This window comes from Capricornis sumatraensis, chromosome 16 (assembly GCF_032405125.1).
Source record: "Capricornis sumatraensis isolate serow.1 chromosome 16, serow.2, whole genome shotgun sequence".
In the NCBI taxonomy this organism is placed as follows: Eukaryota; Metazoa; Chordata; class Mammalia; order Artiodactyla; family Bovidae; genus Capricornis; species Capricornis sumatraensis.
This window is the reverse complement of record NC_091084.1, coordinates 66,322,056-66,339,157: the sequence shown is the minus strand read 5'-3', so window position 1 is coordinate 66,339,157 and position 17,102 is coordinate 66,322,056. Positions and strand designations below refer to the sequence as shown.

Genomic DNA, 17,102 nt, shown 5'->3' with positions numbered 1-17,102 from the left:
TTAATTTTGTATTTTAAAAAAACTTTTTTTGGGGAGGCTGCATTCCCGTGGCACATGGGATCTTCTTCCCCAGCTGGAGACCGAACCTTCGCCTCCTGCATTGGAAGGTGGATTCTTAACCACTGGACCACTGAGGGTGTTCCAAATGTTGTGTTTTTAATGTTAACTCTAAGAAACAAGACAAAACACCAAATAAGCCTGTCCCTTCTTTGAAGAGCTCTAGATTCTTTTAGCAAATTCATTTAGTCAAAAGAACAATTCCAAACCAAAATCAGGAGCCACCGTTTGGTATGGGATTGACTTTTTCCTCAAACACCAAACTGACAAGCAATATGTGCTGCATTTAGAACCGACTAATAGGCATAGACTGTTTGAGTCCCAGATGATTCTGAAATTCATTTACTAGCTGGTCAATGCTGATGCCAGCATCTTTAAGAGACGTAATGAGAATCATGCCTGCTAAAAGATGGGTAGGTTCTCTCTGCTATATTTAAAATAGATAACAAATAAGGTCCTACTGTATAACACGAGGAATTCCGCTCAATGTTTTGTGGCAGCCTGGATGGGAGGGGAGTTTAGGGGAGAATGGACACAAGTCTATGTATGGCTGAGTCCCTTTACTATCCACCTGAAACTATCCCAACATTGTTCATCAGCTATACTCCAATATAAAATTAAAATTTTTTTTAAAAAAAGATGGTTCAGGCAGTATATGTAGGAGTTAAGAGAAATAGGGAGTTAAGGCAAATTGCCAACATCCATTGGATCATCAAAAAACCAAGAGAGTTCCAGAAAAAACATCTACTTCAGCTTTATTGACTATGCCATAGCCTTTGACTGTGTGGATCACAACCAACTGTGGAAAATTCTTAAAGAGATGGGAATTCCAGACCACCGGACCTGCCTCCTGACAAAATCTGTATACAGGTCAAGAAGCAACAGTTAGAACTGGACATGGAACAACAGACTGGTTCCAAATCAGGAAAGGAGTACATCAAGGCTGTATATTGTCACCCTGCTTATTTAACATATACGCAGAGTACCTCATGAGAAATGCTGGACTGGATGAAACACAAGCTGGAATCAAGGTTGCTGGGAGAAATGCCAAGAACCTCAGATACGCAGATGACATTACCCTTATGGCAGAAAGCAAAAAAGAACTAAAGAGGCTCTTGATGAAAGTGAAAGAGGAGAGTGAAAAGGTTGGCTTAAAACTCAACATTCAGAAAATTAAGATCATGGCATCTGGTCCCATCACTTCATGGCAAATAGATGTGGAAACAGTGGAAATGGTAGCAGACTTTAAAATCACTACAGATGGTGACTGCAGCCATGAAATTAAAAGACGCTTGCTCCTTGGAAGAAAAGTTATGACCAACCTAGACAGCATATTAAAAAGCAGACCTTTACCAACAAATGTCCATCTAGTCAAATAGTAGTCATGTATGGTTGTGAGAGTTGGACTATAAAGAAACCTGAGCACCAAAGAATTGATGCTTTTGAACTGTGGTGTTGGAGAAGACTCTTGAGAGTCCCTTGGACTGCAAGGAGATCCAACCTGTCCATTTTAAAGGAAATCAGTCCTGAATATTCATTGGAAGGACTGATGCTGAAGCTGAAACTCCAATACTTTGGCCACCTGATGTGAAGAACTGACTCATTGGAAAAGACCCTGATTCTAGGAAAGACTGAAGGTGGGAGGACAAGGGGATGACAGAGGATGAGATGGTTGGATGGCATCACTGACCCAATGGACATGAGTTTGAGTGAACTCTGGGAGTTGGCGATGGACAGGGAGGCCTGATGTGCTGCAATTCATGGGGTCGCAAAGAGTCAGACACAACTGAGCAACTGAACTGAACTGAAGGGAAATAGGCGCTGGTTCCAGGCTGCTCATGTTGGCATCCTGGCTCTGCCACTTCCTGGTTGAGCAACCATGCTCCCATGCCTTCGTTTCCCCGTCTGCAGAGTGAGAATGATAAAGTACTAGACCTCACGTGGCTGTGTGAGTCTTATTTCAGTTTTCTTCTTTTAGCACACATTTGTTCTCTGTGCGACACTATTCTGAGACCTTCAAGATGCTAATTTGTTTAGTTCTGATAACACTGTAAGCTATGTTCTAAGACCTATTTAGCCCCAGAGATGTTACAGAACTTGAGTGAACACATAAGCACACAAAGGTTTTCAATTAAATTAAAATTTAAAATTGTGACATTGTTGATTTACAATGTTAATTAGTTTTAGGTGTACAACAAAGTGATTTGATATTTTTATAGGCTTTGCTTCATCCAAAGTTATTATAGAAGATTCGTTATATTCCTTGGGCTGTACATTATATATTTGAGTCTTATTTATTTTATCCCTAGTAATTTGTACTTCTTAGTCCTTCCCCTATTTTGCCCCTCCTCCAACCCTTCCTCCCACTGATAACCATTAGCTTGTTCTCTGTGTCTGTGAGTCTGTTTCTGGTTTGTTATAGTCAATCATTTATTTTATTTTTGAGAGTCCATATATCAATGAAAGTATACAGGATTTTTCTCTGCCTGACTTACATCATTAAGCATAATACCCTCCATGCTGTTGCAAACGGTAAGATTTCATTCATTTTTATGGTTGAGTAGTATTCACACACGTGCTTGTGTATGTGTGCACACACACGCACACACACCGCATCTCCTTTATCCTGCCATCTGTTGATGGATACTTAAGTTGCTTCCATCACACCACATGGTTTAAATAGTGTGTCGGACACGACTGATCGACTTCACTTTCGCTTTTCCCTTTCTCGCACTGGAGAAGGAAATGGCAACCCGCTCCAGTGGTCTTGCCTGGAGAATCCCAGGGACGGCGAGCCTGGTGGGCTGCCGTCTGTTGGGTCGCACAGAGTCGGACACGACTGAAGCGACTTAGCAGCAGCAGCAGCAGTCAGGTAGATGATAAACACTTAGTGCTAGCCTTTGTAGATAGATACCCTCCTATACTGCCCCCGTCACAGCAGCGGGTCCTCTGCCACAGTTCTCTGTGTGCCACAGACAAAGATGTGAAGCCCAGCACACAGCACATGCCCAGTACATAGGAGGAGGTATTCAGTATTATGATTAAATGGCAATTAATTAATATTTCCTTCTCCTTCAAGCATCTTTGAATCCTTTTCAAAACACAAGGGAGTGATTTAAAAGAAAATGTGGATCATCAGCTGTACTTTGACCCTTGGTCCCATCACCCAGGCAACCCAGTTTCATTTCCACTCCACACAGCCTTAGTGCACAGACACCCACCTTCATCTTCTTCTTTCTGGTTTTACTTTGATGATTCAAGGACTGAAGTTAGGTGCTAGTGCTAAGTCACTTCAGTCGTGTCCAACTCTTTGCAACACCATGGACTATAGCCTGCCAGGCTCCTCTGTCCATGGTATTTTCCTGGCAAAGATACCAGAGTGGGTTGCCATTTCCTCTTCCAGGGGATCTTTCCAACCCAGGGAGAGAACCCACCTCTCTTAAGTCTCCCGCATTGGCAGGCGGGTTCTTTGCCAGGTTCAGTTCAGTTCAATTCGCTCCATCATGTCTGACTCTTTGTGACCCCATGGACTACAGCAAGTCAGGCATCGCTGTCCATCACCAACTCCCAGAGTTCACCCAAACTCATGTCCATTGAGTCAGTATGCCATTCAACCATCTCATCCTCTGTTGTCCCCTTCTCCTCCCACCTTCAATCTTTCCCAGCATCAGGGTCTTTCCTAATGAGTCAGTTCTTCACATCAGGTGGCCAAAGTATTGGAGTTTCAGCTTCAGCATCAGTCCTTCCAATGAATATTCAGGACTGATTTCCTTTAAAATGGACAGGTTGGATCTCCTTGCAGTCCAAGGGACTCTCAAGAGTCTTCTCTAACACCACAGTTCAAAAGCATCAATTCTTCTGCGCTCAGCTTCCTTTACAGTCCAACTCTCACATTCATACATGACTACTGGAAAAACCATAGCTTTGACTACACAGACCTTTGTTGGTAGTGTCTCTGCTTTTAAATAGGCTGTTTAGGTTGGTCATAGCTTTCTTCCAAGGAGCAAGCATCTTTTAATTTCATGGCTGCAGTCACCATGTGAAGTGATTTCATAGCCCAGAAAAATAAAGTCTGACACTGTTTCCACGTCTATTTGCCATGAAGTGATGGGACCAGATGCCATGATCTTAATTTTCTGACTGTTGAGTTTTAAGCCAACCTTTTCACTCTCCTCTTTCACTTTCATCAAGAGCCTCTTTAGTTCTTCTTTGCTATCTGCCATAAGGGTAATGTCATCTGCATATCTGAGGTTCTTGGCATTTCTCCCAGCAACCTTGATTCCAGCTTATGTTTCATCCAGTCCAGCATTTCTCATGAGGTACTCTGCATATATGTTAAATAAGCAGGGTGACAATATACACCCTTGATGTACTCCTTTCCTGATTTGGAACCAGTCTGTTGTTCCATGTCCAGTTCTAACTGTTGCTTCTTGACCTGTATACAGATTTTGTCAGGAGGCAGGTCCAGTGGTCTGGAATTCCCATCTCTTCAAGAATTTTCCACAGTTGGTTGTGATCCACACAGTCAAAGGCTATGGCATAGTCAATAAAGCCGAAGTAGATGTTTTTTCTGGAACTCTCTTGCTTTTTCAATGATCCAGCGGATGTTGGCAATTTGATCTCTGGTTCCTCTGCGTTTTCTAAATCCAGCTTGAACATCTGGAAGTTCATGGTTCACATATTGCTGAAGCCTCGCTTGGAGAATTTTGAGCATTACTTTACTAGCGTGTGAGATGAGTGCAATTGTGCAGTAGTTTGAACATTCTTTGGCATTGCCTTTCTTTGGGATTGGAATGAAAACTGACCTTTTCCAGTCCTGTGGCCACTGCTGAGTTTTCCAAATTTGCTAGCATATTGAGTGAAGCACTTTCACAGCATCATCTTTTAGGATTTGAAAGAGCTCAACTAGAATTCCATCACCTCCACTAGCTTTGTTCGTAGTGATGCTTTCTAAGGCCCACTTGACTTCGCATTTCAGGATGTCTGGCTCTAGATGAGTGATCACACTATCATGATTATCTGGGTCATGAAGATCTTTTTTGTATAGTTCTTCTGTGTATTCTTGCCACCTCTTCTTAATATCTTCTGCTTCTGTTAGGTCCATATCATTTCTGTCCTTTATCAAGCCCATCTTTGCATGAAATGTTCCCTTGGTATCTCTAATTTTCTTGAAGAGATCTCTAGTCTTTCCCATTCTGTTGTTTTCCTCTATTTCTTTACAGATCACTGAGGAAGGCTTTCTTATCTCTCCTTGCTATTCTTTGGAACTCTGCATTAAAATGGGTATATCTTTCCTCTTCTCCTTTGCTTTTCTCTTTTATTCTTTTCTCAGCTATTTGTAAGACCTTGTCAGACAGCCATTTAGTCACTTTGCATTTCTTTTCCTTGGGGATGGTCTTGATCACGGCCTCCTATACAATGTCATGAACCTACATCCATAGTTCTTCAGGCACTCTATCAGATCTAATCCTTTGAATCTATTTCTCACTTCCACTGTATAACTGTAAGGGATTTGATTTAGGTCATATCTGAATGGGCTAGTGATTTTCCCTACTTTCTTCAATTTAAGTCTGAATTTGGCAATAAGGAGTTCATGATCTGAGCCAGTCAGCTCCTAGTCTTGTTTTTGATAACTGTATAGAGCTTCTCCATCTTTGGCTGTAAAGAATATAATCAGTCTGAAATCGGTGTTGACCATCTGGTGATGTCCATGTGTAGTCTTCTCTTGTGTTGTTGGAAGAGGGTGTTTGCTATGACCAGGTGGCTGGACTCAGTTTCCACGTGGATCACAGGGATGTTTAGAGGTGTCCACTAGGGGGCGCATGATCAACAGGTCAGGAAAGGCCTTCAAGGAGGTTGGACTTAACAGGGAAAATACTCAGTTTCTGAGAAGATTGAAACTAGGTGGGAGAATTCACGTTGATCTCACCCTTGGTTTGCCAGATGAACACCCAGGATTTTTCTTAGCTTTTCCATGAATCTCTAAATTTTGCCAAAGAGAAAATAGGTGTAAAACACGGGGTCAGAATGTCTGCCTGCTGAGAGAAGTCTCAGCCTGGTGCTGTCCTAAGACAGAGCCGCAGATCACCAACGACTCTGTAAACTGTCCAGACCTTCGGAAGGTGCCAGACCCCAGAGCCCAGTGGATGTGGCTTTGGGGGCGCAAGACAAGAGCAGCCAAGTGTGGCCTATTCAATATGTCCGGGGAGGGCACCTCACTGAGAATGAGAGGGAGAGATGCTGTCCTTCTTGAGACTTTTTGAGGTCAGTTACACCTATTCTTGGGCTTCCCAGGTAACTCAGACATTGAGTTACCTCTCTGCCTGCCAAAGAAGGAGACTTGAGTTCAATCGTGGGTCAGGAAGATTCCCCTGGAGCAGGAAATGGCAAACCATTCCAGTATTTTCGCCTGCGAAATCCCATGGACAGAGGAACCTGGTGGGCTACAGTCCATGGGGTCATAAAGACTTGCACACGGCTGAGTGCGTACACACACACACACACACACACACACACACACACACCCCTATTCTTTTTTCTTTGATTGCTAAATGCCAACGGTCCTCAATAAATAGTTACTAACTTTTTTTTTCCAGAACAATTGTTCAAGTCTTACTCTTCTTTGTCTTTTTCTAATTCTATTTTTATCCTTCTGACTGCTTTCCCTGACATTTCTTTCTTCATTTCTTAATGAGATTTAAAGAAACTTGGGAGGAGTAGAAAATTAAAAGCGCAGCTCTTCCTGAACTCCAGTAACCTTGCCTGTGTTGGAATTGCCCTTAAGCCTTTAGAGATGAAAACCTGTCTCTCCACTTCTGCATGGAAGACTTCCCAAGGTGTGGGCCTGCGATCTCTAGAGCGTGATCCCTGGAATTTCAACCTGTCTCCTCTCTCTCCCCAGGTAGGAGCCACCCTGAAGCTTGGCTCTGGCAGGGCCTCTGTGTAGTAAGATTTTGTCAATAAAATGCTTTGCTAATTCCACCCTTTCCTAGAAAACAGGAGGGGAACCTCTTTTCTTTTTAGTGGCTATTTGGACATCTCAGGGTGGGAGGTTCTTAGGACTCCAGTTCCTAGAAGGGTTTGGGAAGGGCTGAAAAATTCTGGAATACCTCTGACCTCCCCTGCATCCTGGTTCACATTCTATCTGGGTCCCTACTGTGGATTCACACAATAAACACTTGGAAGATGTCAAGAAAGAGACAGGAAATGCGTGTTCAACTACAACATCCCATGCATTTTACACGCATTATCTTATTTAATCCCCCAGCAGTCTTCCTGGTGGCAATTACTATTCCCAAGTTACAAGTGGGGCAATGAGGCACAGAGCCATTCAATGACTTGTGAAGGTCATCAAGGGAGTAAGTGGCAGGGGGTGGATTTGAACTCAGTTTTATTTTATTCTACTTTTTGGCTGTACTGTACGGCTTGCAGGATCTTAGTTTCCCAACCAGAGAATGGAACCCCCATCCTCTGCAGTGAAATCATGGAATTCTAACCACCAGTGTGCATGCTGAGTCGCTTCAGTCGTGTCCGACTCTGTGCGGCCCTATGGACTGTAGCGCACCAGGTTTCTCTGTCTGTGGGATTCTCCAGGCAAGAATACTCGAGTGGGTTGGCATGCCCTCCTCCAGGGGATCTTCCCAACCCGGGGATTGAACCCACCTCTCTTACGTCAACCTGCATTGCCAGGTGGGTTCTTTACCACTAGTGCCACCTGGGAAGTTGCCCCCAGGAAATTCCCTGTTTCATTTTAAAGACCATCATTTTCTAACTAAACTTCAGCTGCCTTTCTTGAGATTTTTGCCACTCCTCTTCAAGGACTTAGGAAGAAGGAAGTGGTTTGGACTAGACTCCTGGAAAACAGTAGTCATCACATGATGAAGCAAGCAGTCTGGAAACCTGAGGGGGCGGGATTGAGGAGGCGGGTGACGGGGAGCCGTGATGGGCAAACTCCGGGTGATGAAGACCAGATGTCAACACAGGCACAGGATGAGGCTGGAGGCTGATGTGCAACCACTGGGCAAGAAGGATGGCTCAGCCAGACTGCCCGCTCCCCTGGCCCTTTCCCCCAGGCATCATGGGAAAAATCACCTTTACACATGACTGACTCCTTCACTTTTCAATAAAGACAGCTTCTATGAGGTTGTTTATGGTGTCCTAAATTAATTCTATTACCACTATGGCCAAATAGTAAATGTATCTTCATTTACTCAGCCCCAAACCCTTCCTGTGGTTTCCAAACCCCTCCTTTGGCCCCACCAGGCACAGAGAGGGCGTGCTGACCTGGTTTGTGACACTTGGAGACCATCTCTTAACTTTGCCAAGTTTAGTTTATCGAAGGTCTGCCAACAGGCAATAAAGTAGGTTAAGTCAGAGTCTTTGGATGGAGTCGGGCTCCATTTCAGGCCCCACCACTTACTACTTGTGTAGCTGGGGGACATCATTAACTTCTCACTACCTGCCAGTGGCTCTCTTGTTCAAATAGGGTAAGAATTCCCCTTCATGGGTAGCAGGGAAGACTCATGAGTGTATGGTCAGTCCCTAAGTTATGTCTGACTATTTGCAACCCCATGGACTGTAGTTCCCAGGCTCCGGCAGGCTCCTCTGTCCATGGGATTTCCCAGGCAATAATACTGGAGTGGGTTGCCATTTCCTTCTCCAGGGGATCTTCCCAACCCAGGGATCTAGCCCACATCTCCTGCATCGCAGGCAGATTGTTTAACACTGAGCCACCTGGGAAGCCCCATTGCATGTGGTTTCTTTACCGCTGAACCACCGGGGAAACCCAGGGAAGACTAACAGATGTGCAAGCCCAGGTATCCATAAGTGAACAGCAGATGGTAACTTTTGAGGCTGTTATGAAGCTGGACCTTCTGTTGTGTGTTGGAGATACAAAACCAAATCTTGCCCTCAACAGACTCACTTGTCTCATGAAAGAGAGGCCTACAGGCAAATGAAGAAAATGGCAGAGTAAGACCTGCTTCAGTGACATGTGGACAAGTTGGAAAGGTACTCTGAGGGGAAGAAAGATCTCCATTCAGGTGGGGGTGGGTGAGACTACTTCCTGGAGGTCAGGATCAAAGCCATAGGTGGGGCTCCACCTCTGGTTAATTTGCAACCACAGCTTGAATGGCGAGATTTCATCAAAGGACAGCAGCTACCCTGCTTCCTGGACTGCTGCTTTTCAGTCTTGCTTTAAAGGAGAGCCTTGGATTCTGAAATATTCTGGGTCCAGATACCCTCAGTTAATAGTCACTCACATTTAAAAACTGGCTGATTCATGTTGATGTATGGCAGAAACCATCACAATATTGTAATCCTCCTCCAATTAAAAAAAAAAAAAACACCTGGTTAGAGTTTGGAAAATTGGAGGGGGTGATGAAGAAAGAGATTAAGTACCTAGAGTGTGTCTGTGGGAGATGAATTAATATTCAGATAAAAATTAATATTTTTAAGGACCTGATATATGCCAGGCACAGCCACGTACCGATTCTCTCCTTCAACCCTCATAGCAGCCCTGTGAAAGTTTTGTGGTCTCTTTTTTACAGATGAGACAGCTAAGACTAAAACCATTTAAGCTGTATAAGCAGGATTGAGCAGTGGTAGAGTCAATATTAAAACTCAGATTTGTCTAATTCTAGAGCTCATGTTCTTTCTACTGTTCTAGGCAGCTCCCAAACTATATTTTACATAGGATCTGGCTCCTTCCTTTTCCAATGAATAGCAATTATGAAGTTGTTTATGGCTTTTTAAAAGAATGCTATTGCCAACACAGTCAAAATGGGGTGTGTATCTTATGCATAAACAGGAGAGGTGCCCTTGAGCACAAGAATCTTTCAACATACCTGTCATAGGTTGATTGTACTAATGGCCCTCTATGGGTCTCCTCGAAGCTATGCTTTTTGTGATAGGACTTTGCAGCAGTTCCCATGAAGAGGCAGAATCTACTCCTCAGTCTCCAGGTCTGGGCTCATCTTGTGCCTTGCTTTGGTGAATAGTATAATAGTGTTAGGGTAGAGGAGAAGTTCTCGGGCTCAAGAAGTGATGTGGGCACCTGCCCTCACCTGGAACCCTGCCAGACCTTGGAGGTGTGTGAGGGACACACGCAAAGAGCCTCCAATGGTCCCACCCATCCTAGATGAAGCCACAGTAGGTCAGCCAACTTCTAGCTGACCTGTTTGCTAAGTACAACCATGAGCAGTCCAGTCATGCTCAGCGGAGCCCTGGCCAGATCCCAAAAGCACCTGGTCAATGGGTGGACTCATGAGAAATAACCAATGTTTGTTATTTTAAATTGCTCTGTTTTGGAGTGGTTTTAAAATGCCTCAGTAGTTAGCTGCTATAACTGAAAAATAACCTTTTTAATTAGAGGTCAACAAAGCCAAGGCATCTATTACTTCCGTTATTAATCAGTGCTCTAGTTTGGATTGATTGTTCCTGAGACATGCTGTACAGCTCTCAGCTCAGGGTCTTCCTTTATTATCTCTTTAGGGATTCTTTTTACTTTGCTTACTGAATCTCATAGTTCCCCCTTTCTTAGTAACTCCCTTGCTTTAATGGAGTATATCCTTCAGGAGTAGCCTGGGGACGGATAACTAGGTTTGGAGAGAATGCAGATATGAAATGTTTTCACTCTGCCCTTGCAGTTAATTTGTTGGCTTTTTGGCTAAGATCAAGTGGTGGCTCAGGCGGAAAGCATCTGTCTACAGTGTGGGAGACCTGGGTTCGATCCCTGGGTCAAGAAGTTCCCTGGAGAAGGAAACGGCAACCCACTCCAGTACTCTTGCCTAGAAAATCCCATGGATGGAGGAGCCTAGTGTCCATGGGGTTGCAAAGAGTTGGACACGACTGAGCAACTTCACTTTTGGCTACATTAGAATCCTAGCTTGAAAACATTTCTCTTAGAATTTTCATGGCACTTGTTTTCTCGTCCTCACACTTTCAAGGTGGCTGTTGAGCAGTCTAAATCTATTCTGACTCTCAGTCCTCCTTGTGATATACACTTTCCTCCTCAGAAACTTATAAGATAATCTCTTTGCCTTGGCTCTCATGAATTTTTTAAATGACAGGCCGTATCGTGTATCTGTTTTCACCCTTTGTGCTCAGCACTCAGTCCTTTTAGTCTGGATATTCACACTCTTTCATTCTGAGGAATTTTCTTGATCTACTTCTTAGATGATTCCTTCTTCATATTCTCTGTTTCTCTTTGTGTAATTCCTATTATTTGTAAGTTAGATGTCCTAGAGTTTTCTCTACTTTTCTTTTCTCCTCTGTTTCCACACTGTTTTCTGGGATATTTCTTCAATTTTATTTTCCCAACTTGCTGTTGAGTTTTTTTTTTTTTTTAATTTGTACTTTCAATTTGAATTTTTAAAAGCTTCTTTTTTAGGGATTCACTAAATGTTCCTTTTTTTTCACCATAGCATTGTGTTCTTCTTTCATAGATAGGATTATCTCTTACTTTCTCACTGAGAGTATTACCGACATATATTTTTAAAGTTTTCTTCTCCATGAATTGTCTCATGGGTAAGAGGGAGCCACAGCAAGCTAAGAGCCCTGTGTGCCTGGAAGGCTTTGAGATCTTCATTGTAGATTGCTTTGCTGGGCTGTATATAGCCTTGGGAAGCTAGTCTGTTGCTATTTTTTGGTTTGCTTTGAAGTTTATCAGATTCCCCAGGAAGACTGAGTTTTGCCTGGAGCATATTGTATATGCGTGTCTACCAGCATTCTGGGAACCAGGCTGGGGGAAAAGGTCTAGGAAGGCTGACATTCCTTACATACAGTTTCACTTTACAGGAGGATACTTTTAATGTCAACTGTGTATGCCTGTTGCTACACAGTCAGGCTCTTTTTTTGCCCTCTTCAGAGAATAATCTTCCCGTCTTTTGCTAGAATGGAGAAAGAAAGAACAGTCATTCAACTCCTTAGTCATTTAGCCATCTCCCTAATTTGAGCCCTGCCTTCTCCACCAAGGTGGAGCCCTTCTCCAACGGGGCTTCCCTGGCGGCTTAGACGGTAAAGCGTCTGCCCGCAATGCGGGAGACCCGGGTTCGATCCGTGGCTTGGGAAGATCTTCTGGAGAAGGAAACGGCAACCGACTCCAGTACTCTTGCCTGGAAAATTCCATGGACAAAGGAGCCTTGTAGGCTACAGTCTGTGGGGTCGCAAAGAGTCAGACACAACTGAGTGACTTCACTTCACTTTCTCCACCATATCCAGAAACAGCTAATGCTGCCAAATCTTATGACTTTGAGAGTTCTGCTACACAAATCTGGTTGCTTCTCAATTTCCCCCCTGCTGGCTTGAGATCCAGCTTTTCCAAATTTGCTCAGCTATCAATGAACCATCAGTTTCCAGCTTCAAATTTTTGCGGTTATTAACTCTTCCTCCATCCTCTTTGGCCCCATGGGTTTAAGTCTTTTTGCAAGCTCTGTCTTTTTAGAGCCTTGCATGAGGGAAGGAATGTTCTCTCTCCTTTCTTTAACTAGAAGGCCAACGGTAGTTCTTGGCTTTTAAAGCATTAACACTTTACAGTATCTCATTTAATTTGAAATGTGTAGACCACACACTTTAATGGAAAATTATACTTTCTCCAAAAGAAGAGTTTTAAGTGTTAGAAATTAATTTAATGTTTCTTTTCAGAAAAAAATGAGTGTGAAGCTCTAGTCACCTCATAAACCTTTAACTTTGTGCATCTAAATTACCCAAACAACCAAATAATCACAGCTGTGCCCCTCTAGGCCTCCTACCCCTTTAAATCGGAGGCTCCTGAGTCCATTTCCCTTTTAACCCACTAACCCTTTTAATAGTAGCCTTTTAATATGTTCCAATAAGTGCTTCCAGCTGAGTAATATACATATCATGCTTTCCTCACTATTACTGGTCCATTAAAAAATATACAAAAATCAGAGTTGAGGGTGTGCTGTGAAAAATCAAAATATTTAACAATGGCCATCATGCATGCATGAACAATGAGCTATTCTTGGAAAATTCAACACAAGTGGTTTATAAAAAGACATTCCTACAACATAATGGTGAATGTTATTCTTAAGTACATTTTGCTTTCTAGAGAAATCAGTGATTTCTTTCTCCTACTCCCCTGCTGTGTACTGGTATATTGAGTGAAGGGAGGCTATGAATTGATTCTAGTTGTCATGGTCTTGATGTAAAATTTCTTGAGAGGTTCTGCTAGAGAAATCTGTGCCAGGCTAGAATCTGCAAAATATGGATATGAAGGTATCTTTTGCCCCATCTTATTTTTCACCTAATGCTAATTTAAAGGAAGCCCTCAGGAGACACAAAAGATTTGTAGTTTTTCAGGAAAAATTACACCTGAAGCCCTCACCTTTGCCAAACTATCAGCTTTGGTCTCCTAAGCTCTGCAAAATAATAAAATGCTGGCCCCTTTCTTTTACAAATAATACTGTTTAAGACCCAGCCCAGGCCACCTGGCAAGCTACTGGTAGGAATGACATGGAGTTATGTCCTTATTTCAAGTGGCAGGGGGCAGATCCTATTCCCCTGAGCACAGGCAATGTTGCCGGGGTACTGTATCCTAGGATGAAAGTTTTAGACCTCCCCTTTCCCTTTCTTAAGAACACAGAGGTATATCCAAGTGAGGGGTGGCAACAATTATGAAAGGGAAGATCATATGTAATTCCAAAAGAGAGTAGAAAACAATCTCCTATTTCAGCCTGCTTGATGGAAAAATCACTGCAGATGGTGACTGCAGCCATGAAATTAAAAGACGCTTGCTTCTCGGAAGAAAAGCAATGACAAACCTAGACAGTATATTAAAAAGCAGAGATGTTACTTTGCCAACAAAAGTCTGTCTAGTCAAAGCTATCGTTTTTCTAGTAGTCATGTATGGATGTGAGAGCTGAATCGTAAAGAAGGCTGAGTGATGAGGAATTGATGCTTTTGAACTGTGGTGTTGGAGAAGACTCTTGAGAGTCCCTTGGACTGCAAGGAGATCCAACCAGTCCATCCTAAAGGAATTCAATCCTGAATATTCATTGGAAAGGCTGCTGCTGAAGCTAAATCACCAATACTTTGGCCACCTGATGCAAACAGCCAACTCGTTAGAAAAGACCCTGATGCTGAGATAGACTGAGAGCAGGAAGAGAAGGGGATGACAGAGGATGAGATGCTTGGATAGCATCACCAACTCAATGGACATGAGTTTGAGCAAGCTCCGGGAGATGGTGAAGAACAGGGAGGCCCGGCATGCTGCAGTCCATGGGGTCCAAAGAGTTGGACACAACTGAGCGACTGAACAAAATTTCAGCCTACTTGACGGGAATGTATAGAAGGGGTGGAAAACCTTCCCTAGCTGTGAGACTTGTATGACTGTGCAGGACCCCAAAGTGAACCTGGGGTAGGTTGAGCTGGGTCTGACTTTCTTGAATCTGCCCATCGTGGTTTGTTGCATTTAAGTTAAAGAGCCTGCGTGAGCCTGTCTGGGTCTGCAGCAGCCCAGGAAAGCTCTGGCTAGTGGGGGTACTTGGACAACAGCAGCAGTAACAACAGTGTGGCTTGAAAATAAAAAGAACGCCAGACAGCTAACTATGGAGCTGACTGAGGATATCCCCAGAAGAGAAAGGAAACTTTCAAAGACCAGGATGGGGAGGGGATTGTGAGCGTGGATGGGGAAGAGTTGAGTTTCCGAATAAGCAGAAAGCTGGCAACTCTCCTTTAAGTACTGATATATTCTTCAGAATCCACTCTGGGTGTAAGCCCAGCCCTGATTCACATGGGACAGTTTTTTTCCCTTCTCCTCCTCCTTCTTCATGTTTGGGCTGGGAAACATTGTCAGTTGTAATCAGTGTAGGCAAATTATTTTTTCTGGGGACCTAAGGAAGGAGGTCCCAGTTTATGGAACCCCTTATTTTCATAGATTCAATTTCTTCTATTACCAGCAGCCTTTGGAAGTTTTAGGACCAACAAAGTCTCCTGAACTTCTATACAAAGACTGCTAAAGACTTGCAAAGCAGGAGATAAAGCCATTATTCTCTTATTTGGCCATATAACTGCTGATCTGGTGATGAATCCAAGGTGGGAAGCCCTGTCACCTTGTGAGGGATTCTCCAGCCACTTAAGTTAACCTTGAATAGCAACTGCTTTGGATGGAGACCACTGGCTTGAAAACACACGTGCAAACACGGCCATAAAAATCCTCCAACAGGATCTGCGCTGCTCCCTGCTCCCCTTTCCCTGCTTCTGCCCGTCTGTTGGCCACTGTCTGGGCTCCTTCATTTCTACTGGCTTCTCCTTTTATTACAAAAGGTTAGAAGGCGCTTCCGTATTGTTTTTGGACAACACCATGGAACATCACAAATGGTAGATCATGCACATGTCACATGACTTTTCACCGCCTTTCAGGGGAAAGAATAGGCGGCCATTAGTACATAAAAGCAGCTGAAGCTCCTCCTCTCACAGTTTTGGTTGTAGGACAGGATAGAATGCCTTCGGAACCTCAGAAGTAAAACAATACTGTCTCCCCTGGTCCTCTCTGAGATTTGGGTGAGTGAGCCTGAGTGGGGGCTTCGTGGCTCTGAGATGAAGACTTGCAAGGAGGACCTCCTCGCCTCTTCCTGATGAGCTGTTGGGACCCAGGCTTTGCTGATTAGGAAACTGAAAGATCACAGCACAAAGGGTTAAGGTGGAAGAAGTACAGGTGTTTATTATGAATCAGCAGAAACCCTTTTATGCCTCTGACCAGGTAGGTAACCAAAAAAAAAAAAAAAAAAAAATCACTGATCAAAGGACCTCCAGGGTTTCATATTTCAAAAACACAGATAAATAGCTTACTATAGATAAATAGCTTCACCGTTTGGGTATTTCCCAGAAGCATCTGAAAATTTTCCAAGGAGTCTGTAGAAGGGGATGTGTAACCAGTACACCCCCACCCCCAACCCCACTAGAAAGAAATGCCCAGGGATTGGGCTGCTGGAAGGGCAATATGGACCCATTCAAATTTCCTTCCAGGGGTCAATCCCTCCTAGCCCTGGGGATGTCCTTAGCAGGTGGCTGTTCCCTGGTGGGTGGGGTGAAGGCGAAGGTTGAGGGTCAGGAAGATGGACGCATGGCTTTTGTTAGAAGCTGCCCATCACACAGCTCAGGGAGGTGAGACGCTTCTCGGTGGGGACTGCTGCTGCTGCTGCTAAGTCGCTTCAGTCGTGTCCGACTCTGTGCGACCCCATAGACTAGAACAGTCCAATTCTTGCCGATTATTAACTGGGCCCTCATTTCAGAAAGCAATGAGGTTTTTATCAACTGGATCTGACTTTAAAAAATAAAACACAAAAAACTCCCAAAAAAGGAATAGAAAATTTTATGCTAAAAAAAAAAGATCCCCAATGAAACAATCAGTAGCACACTGCATCTGTGAAGTGTCCCAGCTCCCTGTAATGGTTGTGTCTCCAACGGTGGTTTATCTCCAAGGTCACAGAGTAGGTGTTACACCCCAATCTTCATATCCACATTCTGCAGGTTCCGCGTCTCATCTGCCGTCACGAACTGGTCTGGGGTCTCTGACGACCCCTTGTTCACCAAATGCACCATCTCCTGAGACTTGCTAGCTTCTCCGTTGAGTCCGCTGGGCTTTCTCTCCTCCATGGTTCCATTCCCATTGTTGATCACCAGTTTTTTCTTCTGCCCACACCTAAGAATTGAAAAAAAAATTATAAGAGAAATGGGTACAATGGTTTTGTCATCATCGTCACAGTTAATACCACCATCACTATGGTTTATGATAATCTGAGTATATTTCATCGTACTGACTTTTAACAATCAGCACTTTTCACAGCAAAGTCCTTGACCCCGTAGCCAAAGCATCACTTGTAAACTTGTTAGAAATGCAAATTCTCAGGCCTACCTCAGACATCCCGAATCAGAAAACTCGAGGAGCGGGGACCAGAGTCTGGGACTTAGCAAACCCTCAAGGGCTACCTGAAGTGAGTCTGAGAATCAGTGGTCACAGCTATGGGAAGCCAGTGCTCACTGTATCCCCCATTACAGCTAAAGAAATCTTGGGCTTGGAAAAT

At 43.7% G+C, this 17,102-nt stretch overlaps 1 protein-coding gene across 5 annotated transcripts in view; it reads right to left on the bottom strand.

Moving 5' to 3' along the window:
- Positions 1 to 15,735: 15,735 nt before the first annotated feature.
- Positions 15,736 to 17,102, bottom strand: part of CD44 (CD44 molecule (IN blood group)) — an 89,293-nt gene continuing 87,926 nt past the window's right edge. For all 5 annotated transcript variants that reach the window (XM_068988283.1, XM_068988284.1, XM_068988285.1 and 2 more), the window contains one exon: positions 15,736 to 16,720. In XM_068988283.1, coding sequence (XP_068844384.1) covers positions 16,516 to 16,720 — 205 coding nt within the window. In that variant the 3' untranslated portion in view covers positions 15,736 to 16,515. The remainder of the gene's footprint in view (positions 16,721 to 17,102) is intronic.